Below are 14,631 nucleotides of genomic sequence, written 5' to 3' on the forward strand. Positions count from 1 at the left end.
GGAATGCCACTGATTTCTGTGCATTGATTTTATATCCTGCCTCTTTACTGAATTGCTGTATGAGTTCTAGCAGTTTTGGGGTGGAGTCTTTAGGGTTTTCCACATAAAGTATCATATCATCTGCAAAGAGTGAGAGTTTGACTTCTTCTTTGCTGATTTGGATGCCTTTTATTTCTTTTTGTTGTCTGATTGCTGTGGCTAGGGCTTCTAGTACTATGCTGAATAACAGTGGTGATAGTGGACATCACTGCCGTGTTCCTGACCTAGAAGGAAAGCTCTCAGTTTTTCTCCATTGAGAATGATATTTGCTGTGGGTTTTTCATAGATTGCTTTTATGATATTGAGGTATGAACCACCTATCCCTACACTCTGAAGAATTTTAATCAAGAAAGGATGCTGTACTTTGTCAAATACTTTTTCTGCATCGATTGAGAGGATCATATAGTTCTTGTTCTTTCTTTTGTTAATGTATTGTATCACACTGATTGATTTGCGGATGTTGAACCAACCTTGCAGCCCAGGGATAAACCCCACTTGGTCATGGTGAAGAATCCTTTTAATGTACTGTTGGATCCTATTGGCTAGTATTTTGGTGAGAATTTTTGCATCCATGTTCATCACGGATATTAGTCTCTAATTCTCTTTTTTGATGGGGTCTTTGTCTGATTTTGGGATCAAGGTAATGGTGGCCTCATAAAACGGGTTTGGATGTTTTCTTTCCATTTCTCTTTTGTAGAACAGTTTCAGAAGAATAAGTATTAATTCTTCTTTAAATGTTTGGTAAAATTCCCCTGGGAAGCCATCTGGCCCTGGGCTCTTGTTTGTTGGGAGATTTTTGATTACTGTCAATCTCCTTAGTGGTTATAGGCCTGTTCAGATTTTCTATTTCTTCCTGGTTCAGTTTTGGTAGTTTATACATCTCTAGGAATGCATCCATTTCTTCCAGATTATCTAATTTGCTGGCATAGAGTTGCTCATAATATGTTCTTATAATTGTTTGTATTTCTTTAGTGTTGGTTGTGATCTCTCTTCTTTCATTCATGATTTTATTTATTTGGGTCATTTCTCTTTTCTTTTTGATAAGTCTGGCCAAGGGTTTATCAATCTTGCTAATTCCTTCAAAGAACCAGCTGCTAGTTTCATTGATCTGTTCTACTGTTCTTTTGGTTTCTATTTCATTGATTTCTGCTCTGATCTTTATTATTTCTCTTCTCTTGCTGGGTTTAGGCTTTATTTACTGTTCTTTCTCCAGCTCCTTTAGTTGTAGGGTTAGGTTGTGTATTTGAAACCTTTCTTGTTTCTTGAGAAAGGCTTTTATTGCTGTATACTTTCCTCTTAGGACTGCCTTTGCTACATCCCAAAGATTTTGAACAGTTGTGTTTTCATTTTCATTTGTTCCCATGAATTTTTTTTAATTCTTCTTTAATTTCCTGGTTGACCCATTCATTCTTTAGTAGGATGCTCTTTAGCCTCCATGTATTTGAGTTCTTTCTGACTTTCCTCTTGTGATTGAGTTCTAGTTTCAAAGCATTGTGGTCTGAAAATATGCAGGGAATTATCCCCATCTTTTGGTGCTGATTAAGGCCTGATTTGTGACCTAGGATGTGATCTATTCTGGAGAATGTTCCATAGGCTCTAGAGAAGAACATGTATTCTGTTGCTTTGGAATGGAATATCCAGATATCTGAATATATCTGTCAAGTCCATTTGGTCCAGTGTGTCACTTAAAGTCTTTATTTCCTTGTTGATCTTTTGCTTAGATGATCTGTCCATTTAAGTGAGGGGGATGTTAAAGTCCCCTACTATTATTGTATTGTTATCGATGTGTTTCTTTGATTTTTTTATTAATTAGCTTATAGAATTAGCTGTTCCCATGTTAGGGACATAGATATTTACAATTTTTAGACCTTCTTGTTAGGTAGACCCTTTAAGTAGGAGGTAGTGTCCTTCCTCATCTCTTATTACAGTCTTTGTTTTAAAAATCTAATTTGTCTGATATAAGGATTGCCATCCCAGCATTCTTCTGATGTCCATTAGCATGTTAAATGGTTTTGCACCCCTTCACTTTCAATCTGGTGGTGTCTTTGAGTCTAAAATTAGTGTCTTGCAGAGAGCATATCGATGGGTCTTGTTTTTTTTATCCAATCTGATAGCCTGTGTCTTTTAATTGGGGCATTTAGCTCATTTACTTTCATGGTAACTATTTTTTTAAAGTATTTTATTTATTTATTTGAGAGAGAGAGAATGAGAGAGAGAGAGAGAGCACATGAGAGGGGGAGGGTCAGAGGTTGAAGCAGACTCCCTGCCAAGCAGGGAGCCCGATGTGGGACTCGATCCAGGGACTCCAGGATCATGACCTGAGCCAAAGGCAGCCGCTTAACCAACTGACCCACCCAGGCACCTCAGGGTAACTATTGAAAGCTCTGAATTTAGTGCCACTGTATTGCCTGCAAGGTGACTGTTAACTCTATATTGTCTGTGTTCCTTTGTGGCCTATGTTACTTTTAGGCTCTCTCTTTGCTTAGAGGACCCCTTTCAATATTTCTTGTAGGGCTGGTTGTGTTTTTGCAAATTCTTTTAGTTTTTGTCTGTCCTGGAAGCTTTTTAGTTCTCCTTCTATTTTCAATTACGTAGCTGGATATAGTATTCTTGGCTGCACTTTTTTCTCGTTTAGTGCTCTGACTATATCATGCCAGTCCTTTCTGGCCTGCCAGGTCTCTGTGGATAGGTCTGTTGCCATTTTAATGGTTCCCCCATTGTAGGTTACAGACCTCTTGTCCCAAGCTGTTTTCGGGATTTTCTCTTTGTCTCCGAGACTTGTAAGTTTTACTATTAGATGTCGGGGTGTTGACCTATTATTATTGATTTTGAGAGGTGTTCTCTGCCTCCTGGATTTTGATGCCTGTTTCCTTCCCCACATTAGGGAATTTCTCTGCTATAATTTGCTCCAAATTATACCTTCTGCCCCTCTCTCTCTTTCTTCTTCTTCTGGGATCCCAATTATTTTAGTATTGTTTCATCTTATGGTATCACTTATCTCTAAAATTCTGCCCTCGTGATCCAGTAGTTGTTTATCTCTCTTTTTCTCAGCTTCTTTATTCTCCTTCATTTGGTCTTCTATATTACTAATTCTCTCTTCTGCCTCATTTATCCTAGCAGTTAGAGCTTCCATTTTTCATTGCACCTCATTAATAGCCTTTTTGATTTCGATTTGGTTAGATTTTAGTTCTTTTATTTCTCCAGAGAGGGTTTCTCTAATATCTTCCATGCTTTTTTCAAGCCCAGCTACTATCTTTATAATCATCATTCTGAACTCTAGTTCCGACATCTTACTAATGTCCATATTGATTAGGTTCCTGGCAGTTGGTACTGCCTCTTGTTTTTTTTTTTTTAAAGATTTTATTTATTTATTTGAGAGAGAGAGAATGAGAGATAGAGAGCACGAAAGGGAAGAGGGTCAGAGGGAGAAGCAGACTCCCTGCTGAGCACGGACCCCCGACATGGGACTCGATCCCGGGACTCCAGGATCATGACCTGAGCCGAAGGCAGTCGCTTAACCAACTGAGCCATCCAGGCGCCCACTGCCTCTTGTTTTCTCTTTTTTTTTTTTTTGAGGTGAGTTTTTCCGTCTTGTCATTTTGTCCAGAGAAGAAGAGACGAATGAGAGAACAAAATGCTAACAGGTAACAACGACCCCAGAAAAATATACACTAAACAATTCAGAAGAGACCTGAAACTGGGGGAAAAGAAAGGGAAAGAAAGAAAAAATAAAAATAAAAAAAAAAAGAATATGATCAGGCTGGTGAATAGATCAGTGCCACACACTAGATTTTGGGCATATTTTGGTCTGTTAGATGAAAGTGGCTCCCAAAATTTTAAAGAAAGAAAAACTTATATATGTATAAAAATAAGGGTAAATATGATGAAGGGATAGAATATGACTATAAAGATGAAAATTATAAAAGATTTTATATAAAGATATAAAGAATTGATAAGAAGTTGGTTGAAAAAAGAAAGAAGAGGATTTAAAAAAAAGGGGGGGGAAGAGAACGTGATCAGGCAGGAGACTAGACCAAAGCCATACACTAGAGATTTAAGGTATATTTTGGTCTGTTAGAAGAAACTGTATCCCAAAATTTTAAAGAGAGAACAACTTATATGTATATACCAAAAATAAGGTTAACTACAAAAAAGGGATAGAATGTGACTCTAAAAATGAAAAATAAAAAAGATTTTTTAAAAGGGATTGATAAGAGTTTGGTTGAAAAAAGGAAAAAGAAAAATTCAAATACAAATAGAAAATGAAAAAAAAGAAAATTAAAAAAATTAATTTTGAAAGACTAAAGAATCATAGGGAAAAAAACCCATGAATTCTGTGTCCTGTAATCCCCTAGTGCTGGGGTTCTGCCATTCTCATTGATCAGTAAACTTGGTCTTGGCTGGATGTTCTTGCTGATCTTCTGGGGGAGGGGCCTGTTGCAGTGATTCTCACTGTCTTTGCCGGTGGTGGAATTGTCCCGCCCTTGCTGGTCCGGGCTAAGTAATCTGCTTGGGTTTGCGCTTTGGAGCTTTTGTTCCCTGCAAGCTTTCCGTACACCTTTGGGGGATGAGAGTGAAAATGGCGGCCTCCCAATCTCCACCCCAGAGGAGCCGAGAACCCGGGGTCCCACTCCTCAGTGAGCCCCCAGAGAAAAGCAGTCAATTACTTCTGTCTCCCCAGTCTCCGGCCACACTCCGTGCTCACCTGGCCTCTGACAGAGCATTTCTGTCTCTGGCACACAACCCTGTGTGGAGTCTCCAGACCCAGTAGATCCCTGTGGTGCACTCCCGTGCCGCTCCTCCTGGGGGACGAAGGGGAGTCTCCATGGATCTGCCACTTGTTGGGTCCCTGCTGGAGGAGCAGTGGCCCAACTGTGCTGCGGATCACGGTTTATGGTAACCCCGATCTGAGAGCCTGCTCCTCGGCTCCGTCTCTGCAGTCGGCTTCCCTGCTCTGATACCTGGGAGCTCTGCCACACTCAGGCCTCCCTGGTCTTTCTGTAATCCCAAGGGTCCTGAGACCTCACTGTCCCAGCGAGGGTTCCAGCCCCGCTTAGCCACTGGAGTGACGTCCCTCAGCAGAGCTGACTTCTAAAACTTACAATTTTGTGCTCTGGGGCTCTATCACTTTCCAGAAGCAGCCAACGGAGGCCCCCTCCCCCGCCGTCTATCTTCCCAAATATCACCTTGGATTCACTCCTCCACACATCCTACCTTCCAGAAAGTGATCGCTTTTCTGTTCAGAAAGTTGCTGCTATTCTTTTCTTCGATGTCCTGTTGATTTTGTAGGTGTTCAGAATGGTTTGATACCTACGTAGCTGAATTCCTGGGACCAGACAAAATTTAGGTCTCCTACTCCTCCACCATCTTGCTCCTCCCCCTGGTAGTTGTCTTTTTCTCTTCTTTTCAGCTTCCTTATTTTTCATCATTTTGTCTTCTATATCACTGACTCTCTTTTCTCCCTTATTTATCCTGAGGCTGTTAGAGCCTCCATCTGTGACTCCATCTCAGTAATAGCATTTTTTATTTCAGCCTGATTAGATTTTAGTTCTTTTGTTTCTACAGTAAGGGTTCTCTAGTGTCTTCTATGCTTTTTTCAAGCCCAGCTAGCATCTTTGTAATTGTTTTAAGTTGTAGTTCAGACATTTTACTTATCTCCATATTGATTAAATCCCTTGCAGTGAGTATTACCTCCTGTTCTTTCTTTTGGGGTGAATCTTTGCCCTTGTAAAGATGCTCCTGCCAGGTGCCAGCGGGGGGGGGTCTTAGTGTAGGGGATTCCAGCCTCCACTGGAGATGCTGTTTCTTTCTGAAGTCCGATTGTGCTGGTGGGTGGGAGAGAGGGGTGTGGAGGAGTAAGACTATGGCATCACCCCATCCACCGTCTTGTCCCTGGGAGCAGAACTCAAGACTACTGCTGTTCAGGAGGCCCTGTTAGAAAACAAAGAATCTTCTGTGTCCCGGGCTTTCATCAGTTCCTTGTCTTTAACTTGTCTGTGCCTGGGCCATCAGCATGTTTGGAGCCACAGATCTGGATTTTATCTCTGGTCGGTGCCTGGGATTCAAAACTCCAAGTTTTAAAGGTCCTGGTAAGGTGTGGGCTCACTCCTCTTCCTCTGAGGAGAGGCTCAGGGTGTGCCCATCACCATCCTATCCCTGAAAAGCCATTGCACAGTATGCACTCAGGGGCTAGAGTTTATTGTAATGCTCAGCAAAAAGCTGAAGCCAATTTATTGGCTATCTGCACTTGATTCAGTCCCCTACTCCTTTCTGTCCCAGAGAAGCCATTGCAGAGGTTTGAATCTATTGTGGCAGACAGCAAAAAGCGGTGGCCAGGTTATCTGCAATCTGCTCCTGTCTCTGCTTTCTGCTTAGTTCTGTTGAAGGAAAGCAGCCACTTGATGTGCACACAGAGGTTTAAACTTATTGTGACTCACAGCAAAAAACTTAAGAGGCTTTCCGCCCTCTGCACACACTTCTGACCCTGCTGTTGAGCATCGCTCAATGGTTCCTGGCTGGCCATTTGTCCTTGGAAAGGCAAAATATGCTCTTCCAAATGCCCTCTGGGAAGGGGAATGATCTCTCACTGTGTGACCCAGGGGATCTCCTCACCGAGGCTTATTGTGCAGTCCCTACCCACTGGGTTCTTTCCCACTTTCTCTCTCTTCCTGAGTTTGCTCCATGAAAAGGATTCCCTTCCCTTTGTGGCTGTGCTGCTTTCCTCTCCCCCAATTCATGGTTCCAAACCTTGCATCTGCCACGTTCTCTCTCTCCAACTGTGCAGTTGATCCTTGATCCTCAGGTCATCTTCCTAGTTGTTCAAAATAGTTGAATGTTGATCTAGCTGTATTTGAAGGGCAAGGCAAGTTCAGGGTCCCCCATTACTCTGCCATCTTAACTCTGCCCCCTCCTTTTGGCTATCAGATTTTTCAGAAGTCTTGTAGGTCAAAAGGGAATGTGGTGATATATTCAAAGTGCCAAAAGAAAAAAAGCAACAACCCAGTATACCCTACCCAGTGAAGGAGTCCTTCAGAATTGAAGGAGCAGTGGAGTTTACCAGACAGATAAAGCTAAAGGAGTTCATCACAACAGACTAGCCTCACAAAAAATGTTAAAAGGAGTTCTTTAAGCTGAAAGAAATGGGAAGTTAATTAGTAACAGAAAAAGCTAATTTGTAACAAGAAGACATATGAAAGTATAAAACTCATTGTAAAGGTAAATGTATAGTTAGATTTAGAGAATAAGGTCATGGGTAAGTCACTTTTAACTCTAGTATGAAGGTTAAAAGACAAAAGTATTAAAAATAATTATAAGTACAATAATTTTTTAATGATACACGAGGTGAAAAGAGGTACATTGTGACATCAAAATATAAAAGGTAAGGAGAGGGTTAAAAAATGTAGAGTATATGTTTGAAGTTAACCTGTTATTGGTAGAATAGACTGCTATGAATATCATATGTTTTACGTAAGCCTCATGGTAACCTCAAAACAAAATCCTGTAGTATACAAAAGATAAAGAGAAAGGAATCAAAGCATACTAGTACAGAAAAATCATCAAACTACAAAGGAGGAGATCAAGAGAGGAACAAAGGAATTATAAAACAAACAGAAAATCACTAACATCCAGATCTAACCATCCGTTGGCTACAAGAGAGTCACCTCAGCTTTGAGGACACACACACACTGAAATTGAATGAATGGAAAAAGATATTCCTTGCAAACAAAAGCCAAAACAAAACAAAAAAACAAATCAGAGGGGGTAGCTACACTTATAGCAGACAAAATAGACTAAGACAAACTCTGTATCAACAGTCAGGGAAAGTCTTTACAGGATGACAAAGGGGTCAGTTCATCAAAGGAATGTAACAATTGTAAATATTACGCACACAATGTAGGAGCCCCTAAATATATAAAGCAAATATTAATAGATCTGAACAGAGAAATAGATAGCAATACAATGACAGCAGGGGTCTTAAGATACCTCAGTTCCAACAATGGACAGATCATCTACATGGATACTAAATAAGGAAGCATGGGACTTAAATTATACGTTAGACCAGATAGACGTACAGAATATGTACAGAAATTCCCATCAACAGCAGGAGAATGGACATTCTTCTCAAGCACACATGGGACATTCTCCAGAATAGACCATATGTTAGGCCACACATGTCTTAATAAATTTAAGAAGATTGAAATCATATTTTCTGACCACAATGGTATGAAACTAGAATTCAATTACAAGGAAAAAACAGGAAAATTCACAAATATATAAAAATTAAACAACATGCTCCTGAACAACCAATTGGTCAAATAAATGAAAAAAGAAATTAAAAAAAAATCTTAAGGCAAATGAAAATGGAAACACAACATCTCAAACTTATGAGATGCGGCAAAAGCAGTTCTAAGAGGGAAGTTTATAGTGATAAATGCATACATTAAGAAAGAAAAGATCTCAAATCAACCACATAACTGTTTACCTTGAAGAACTAGGAAAAGAACAAACAGCTCAAAGTTAGTAGAAAGAAGGAAATAACAAAAATCAGAGTAGAAATAAATGAAATCAAGATGAGAAAGACAATAGAAAAGATCAACGAAAGCAAGTTTTTAAAAAAGATGAAATTGACAAATATTGTACTATACTAAGAAAAAAGAGATCAGACTCAGTAAATAAAATTTTAAGTGAAAGAGTATAATTACAACTGATACCACAGAAATATAAAGGATCATAGTTTCTACTAATGTGAACAATTATATGCCAACAAATTAGACCTCCTAGAAGAAATAAATTCCTGAAAACATACAGCCATACATATCCACATGCAAAAGAATGAAACTAACTTCTATTTTATACACAAAAATCAACCCAAAATGGACTAGAGACTTGAACATAAGATCTGAAACCACAAAACTCCCAGAAGAAAGCATAAGCTTCTTGATATTGATCTTGGTAATAGTGTTTTACATTTGACACCAAAAGCAGAAATAAACTGGGACTATATCAGACTAAAAAGTTTCTGCACAGCAAAGGAAACCATCAATAAAATGAAAAGACAACCTAGAGATGGGGGAAAATATTTGCAAACCACATACCTCATGAAAAGCTGCTCAGTATCCCTAATCATCAGGGAAAGGAATATCAAAACCACAATAAGATATCCCCTCACTCCTGTTAGGATGTCAGGAGATAACAAATGCTGGCAAGGATGTGGAGAAAAGAAAACCCTCAGATACTGTTGGTAGAGATGTAAACTGATACATCCACTATGGAAAACAGTATAGAGGTTCATAAAGAAATTAAAAATAGAACTGCCATATGATCTAGAATTCTTATTTCTGGGTATATATGCAAAGGAAATGAAATAATTATCCTGAAGAGATATCTGTATTCCTATGTTCATAGCAGCAGTATTCACAATAGCCAAGTTATGGAAACAGCCTAAATGTGTGATAATGGATGAATAGATAAAGAAAATGTGATTGTTTTATATGTATATAAATAATATATGTCTTTCAATAATGTATATGTATACATGTGATTGTTTTATATGTATATGTAATATTCCATGGTATGTGTGTGTAGGTGTATATATATGTATATATGTATATGAAATCTTGCCATTTGCAACAACAAGATCCAGAGGGTATAATGCTAGGTAAAATTAGAGAAAGACAAATACCATATGGTATCACTCATGTGGAATTTAAGAAACAAAACAAATGAACAAAGAGGAAAAGAGACAACAGAATACCAACAACTTAATACCGATTAACTTGATACCGACAACTTAAATACCGATTTGTTCAACCCACAGTTGCCAGAGGGGAGGTGACTGGGGGGGATGGGTGAAATAGGTGAAGGGAATTAAGCATACAGGATGAGCAGTGAGAAATGTATAGAATTATTATATACCTTATATAATGTTGATTTTATACATTATATAATGTGGATCATTATATTGTACATCTGAAATTAATAGAACACTGTATGTTAATTATACTTGAATAAAAACAAAACACAATTCTGGGATTCAGCAATTCTTATTTAATGGGATTCAACATTTTTAGCATTCATTTGTTGAATATTTTTAATGCTTTGAAGGGATGGAAAAAGATATTCCTTGCAAACAAAAGCCAAAACAAAACAAAAAAACAAATCAGAGGGCGTAGCTACACTTATAGCAGACAAAATAGACTAAGACAAACTCTGTATCAACAGTCAGGGAAAGTCTTTACAGGATGACAAAGGGGTCAGTTCATCAAAGGAATGCAACAATTGTAAATATTATGCACACAATGTAGGAGCCCCTAAATATATAAAGCAAATATTAATAGATCTGAACAGAGAAATAGATAGCAATACAATGATAGCAGGGGTCTTAAGATACCTCAGTTCCAACAATGGACAGATCATTGTTGACCCCCTGGGCCAGGCGCTTCTTCACTAGACCTCTAATCTGGTCACTGAAGGGAATGAAGAGATTCTATTGTTCCAGGAAGGAAAATGTGGCAAAGACAGTTGATTTTACCAAAACCTGAAGGAGAAGTCCATTGAAACCCCAAGAGGAATAACAAGACCAGGGAAATTATCTGAGGATGGAGAGCAGAACTTGGGGTTTGTGAGCAGTGAGGGGATGCTCTGATTCGTAAAGGGGGTTTGTGAGAACTAGACCTCACAGTTTCCTCCTAAGCAATTCAGAGCTTCTAAACTGTACCAAACTTTACTAAATTGACACTTCATTTTTCTCAGGGTCGTAGCCCCATACTGATGATGGTGTATACAGCAAGCTCTTTGGATGGATGGGGCACTTCCCCCCATTCTGTGGATTCACATTGTGAGTACTTCTTAGATCCTTTCTCAGGAGAATAGATAACAGAAATGGCACTGGCCTGTTTTTTTTCTTTTCCCCTGCCGGTTAGAGTACTTAGAGTACTAGATTTAAGGGACAAAACTGAATAAGCACCCCAGAGGTGATTGTAATTGAAACTGAAATTTTAGCAGTGTTTCCACTCTGATTATATTTTGTTGAGGCTATTAAAGCAATTAGAGTGAGTTGTTCTAACAGATGGGGCAATTCAATGAAAGTGTGTTGGGTGGAAGTAGTGTTCTCTGCTCCCAGACTATCTGCCACATCCTTCCAGGAGAGTTGATGAAGATCATTAAAATGTGGTTTGAAGGTAAATATTCCTGGTACCATGATTTTAGGTTACTAAAGAAGTTACTAAGAATTTACTGAAAAATTACTAAGTGCTCCAGAAACACTGAGCTGGACATCTATTTACCTAAGACTAAGATGCATAAACAAATGTTTAATGCATGCAGTTTGAACATCCCACAAATGGCTGTTATTAATTCTCTCAAACTTTATTTTCTCCCCCTCTTTTCTTCCTACCTATGTGCAGTGTTAATGAGAGACGTGCGTGAAATGTTCAACGCTAGTTTCTCCCTCAACTTCTACATGTTCCATGGTGGCACCAACTTCGGCTTCATGGGTGGATCTGCATCTTTGGACCATTACCTCCCTATGATCACAAGCTATGGCAAGTAATTGTCCCTTAGAGTTGTCTCCAACCTAGGCCACCCCACCATTTGAGCCTGGAGCTTTCTAGAGTGGGTCTCTTGGAACAATCTCTGGGACTGTTCATCTGTTTTGCCTTTAACAAATGCTGAGGATTGAAGATTTGATGTTTATTCCTCTTGACAGTACTAGAATTTATCCAGCACTAGAATCTAAACTGTCTGGGACTTTGCAGGCAGAGGCCTTGGTAGTTTAATCTTACCTATCCACTGTGCAGACCCTTATTCTTAGAAGTTCCTGTAAAACCAGTTACTTTGGATCTCTTGATAACACTAGGGCATTGGTTAATGACACTGAGAGACAAGGTGAAAAGTCAAGGGTGAAAGAAAGGAATTTAACTATGGACTCTGGGAAACAAACTGAGGGTTTCAGAGGGGAGGGTGTTGGGGGAGGGGTAGTAGGGTGATGAGTATTAAGGATGGCATGTGTTGTGATGAACCACTGGGTGTTATACACAACTAATGAATCAGTAAACACTACATCAAAAACTAATGATGTACTATATGGTGGCTAATTTAACATGATAAAAAAAAAAGAAATTGAATAGAAAGTAGAAACCACTGGATTAGAATAGCCCTGGGCTCTCAGTCAGGACTTATTAGATATCCAGGGATTGGTGTTATTTGCCTTCATTTGAAAGCCCTGCAAAGTATGGCAGATGTCTCCTGGTTTGGACTAATTGGGATGTAGTATTTTCTTATCTAATGCCAAAAATTTTGCCTTTCAAAGCTTCTGTTATTAATGATCCTTTTGCTCAGTATTAAGCTCTCATGCCTTTCTTTGCTGAAGCTGGAGCTTTCTTGGGGAAAGTGACAAATTTCTTTATATTTTTCAGATTATGGGGCACTGCTGACAGAGAACGGAGAACATACACCTGAGTACCTTGCATATCAAGAGTTTTTTAGCTCTTCTTTGGGTATCTAGCAACAAACTCAATCTGAATAATAACTCAGCCTCTCAATTGGTCTCTGTCCTGTGAAGACGGGATTGAAGGAGTAGATAAAGATGTACTTTTTGGGAGATACCCAGTTTGTTCCAGTTTATTTTATCATTAGGCACTGGGGATTCAAATATGCACAAAATACAGGGCCCACCCTCTAGGTTCTCAGCATCTGGGGCCATGTTGCTTAGTCTTGGCTGTGCATTGGAATCCTCTGCAGAACTTGTAAAAGCCAGAGGTGCCGGGCCCATCCCAGAGCTATTAGAAAAGTATGTCTTAGTTGAAATGGGGAGGAAGGGGCAGAATCTAAGCATATGTATTTTCCCATTGGACTTTAAGAGATTCTAATGAGCCACCGGGGTTGAGAACTACTGGTCCAGCAGTAGGATTGATGTACCACCTCCTTTCCCCAGACAGCAGGGCATCCTGCCTCAGAGCCTATAGATATGAAAGGATTCCCACTCCTTTATTGCCTACCTTATGATTCTTCCTGGAACTGGGAAAGCATGTCCTGTGACTGACTGAGACCTTCATTCTTGGTGGTTTCGGGTGGACCCTTGAATGGGATTGAGGAGGAGGATCTCGGAATGGCCCAATCTCCTGTTTTTCATTGCAGGGATTCCCAAGCCTCCCCACCGAGATTCTATACCTATGGCTATATATAAGTCGGTGGTAACAGCCTACTACATGTCACTATGGGATGTCATGCCCTACTTGGAGGAGGTAAGCATTTCCTGGATGTAAAAGCATGGGATAGCCTTTGGACAGAAGAGAGAGGAGTGCAAGGCTAAGCTCAAAGAATAGGGAGTAAATTATTGGGGAGCCAAAAGCAATTCTTAGTTGTTTTAATTCTAATTTTTTATTTGTTTGTTTTAGTGTCATCTATTTTATGTGTAACTTTTAAAAGTAGCCCATAGTTGGAATTTGGTTCTGGGTACAATCTGAGTTTTATCTTTCAACAGAGAAATTACCCTATTAATGATCCAGAATTATATCTGACTTAAACATCGTTTCATCATTTTAATCAAGGTTTGCACAATGCTTCCTTCTTTTGGTGAATGAACTGTATTTTCCTTCTTTCCTTTAATTTCTGTATTTTAGAAGCAGCATTTACTTTATTCAATGCTAACTAGTGATTGCTTTCAGGGTTTTGTTTTGTTTTTTGTTTTTGGGTTTTCTGTTGTTGTTGTTAGTTTCAGAGGTAGAATTTAGTGACTCATCAGTTGCATGTAATACCCGGTGCTCATTACATCAAGTGCCCTCCTTAATGCCCATCACCCAATTATCCTTTCTCCCCCATCCCTCTCCCCTCCAGCAACCCTTTGTTTGTTTCCTAGAGTTCAACATCTCTGATGATTTGCCTCTCTCTCAATTTTCATCTTATTTTTCCTTCCCTTCCTCTATGTTCATCTGTTTTGTTTCTTAAATTCCACATATGAGTAAAATCATTTGTCTTTCTCTGACTGACTTATTTTGCTTAGTATGATACTCTCTAGTTCCATCCATGTCATTGCAAATGGCAAGATTTCATTCTTTTTGATGGGTGAGTAATATTTCTGTATGTGTGTGTGTGTGTGTGTGTGTGTGTGTGTGTGTGTGTGTGTGTGTGTATCACCTCTTCTTTATCCATTCATCTGTCAATGGACATCTGGGCTCTTTCCATAGTTTGGCTATTGTGGACATTGCTGCTATAAATATTGGGGTGCATGTGCCCCAGAGTGGTTGCACAGGTTTGCATTCACACCAACAGTGTAAGAGCATTCCTGTTTCTCCACATCCTTGCCAATATCTGTTTCCTGACTTGTTAATTTTAGCCATTCTGACTGGTGTGAGGTGGTATCTTATTGTGGTTTTGATTTGTATTTCCATGATGCCAAGTGATGTTGAGCATTTTTTCATGCGTCTTTTAGCCATTTGTATGTCTTCTTTGGAGAAATGTCTGTTCATGTCTTCTGTCCATTTCTTGACTGGATTATTTTTTGCGAGGGTGTTGAGTTTGATAAGTTCTTTATAGATTTTTGGATATTAGCCCTTTATCTCATAAGACATTTGCAAATATCTTCCCCCATTC

General features: G+C 39.2%; 1 protein-coding gene across 5 annotated transcripts in view; it reads left to right on the forward strand.

Moving 5' to 3' along the window:
* The window catches only part of LOC113914751 (beta-galactosidase-1-like protein 2), a 124,934-nt gene that overhangs the window by 53,717 nt on the left and 56,586 nt on the right, over positions 1 to 14,631 (forward strand). For all 5 annotated transcript variants that reach the window (XR_003517523.1, XM_027580242.1, XM_027580241.1 and 2 more), the window contains 4 exons: positions 10,792 to 10,876; positions 11,445 to 11,582; positions 12,456 to 12,536; positions 13,177 to 13,283. Coding sequence is in view for 4 of the 5 variants with exons in the window: in XM_027580242.1 (XP_027436043.1) it covers positions 10,792 to 10,876; positions 11,445 to 11,582; positions 12,456 to 12,536; positions 13,177 to 13,283 (411 nt within the window). In the remaining variant the exon portion in view is untranslated. The remainder of the gene's footprint in view (positions 1 to 10,791; positions 10,877 to 11,444; positions 11,583 to 12,455; positions 12,537 to 13,176; positions 13,284 to 14,631) is intronic.

The sequence above is a fragment of the Zalophus californianus genome, chromosome 11 (assembly GCF_009762305.2).
Source record: "Zalophus californianus isolate mZalCal1 chromosome 11, mZalCal1.pri.v2, whole genome shotgun sequence".
In the NCBI taxonomy this organism is placed as follows: Eukaryota; Metazoa; Chordata; class Mammalia; order Carnivora; family Otariidae; genus Zalophus; species Zalophus californianus.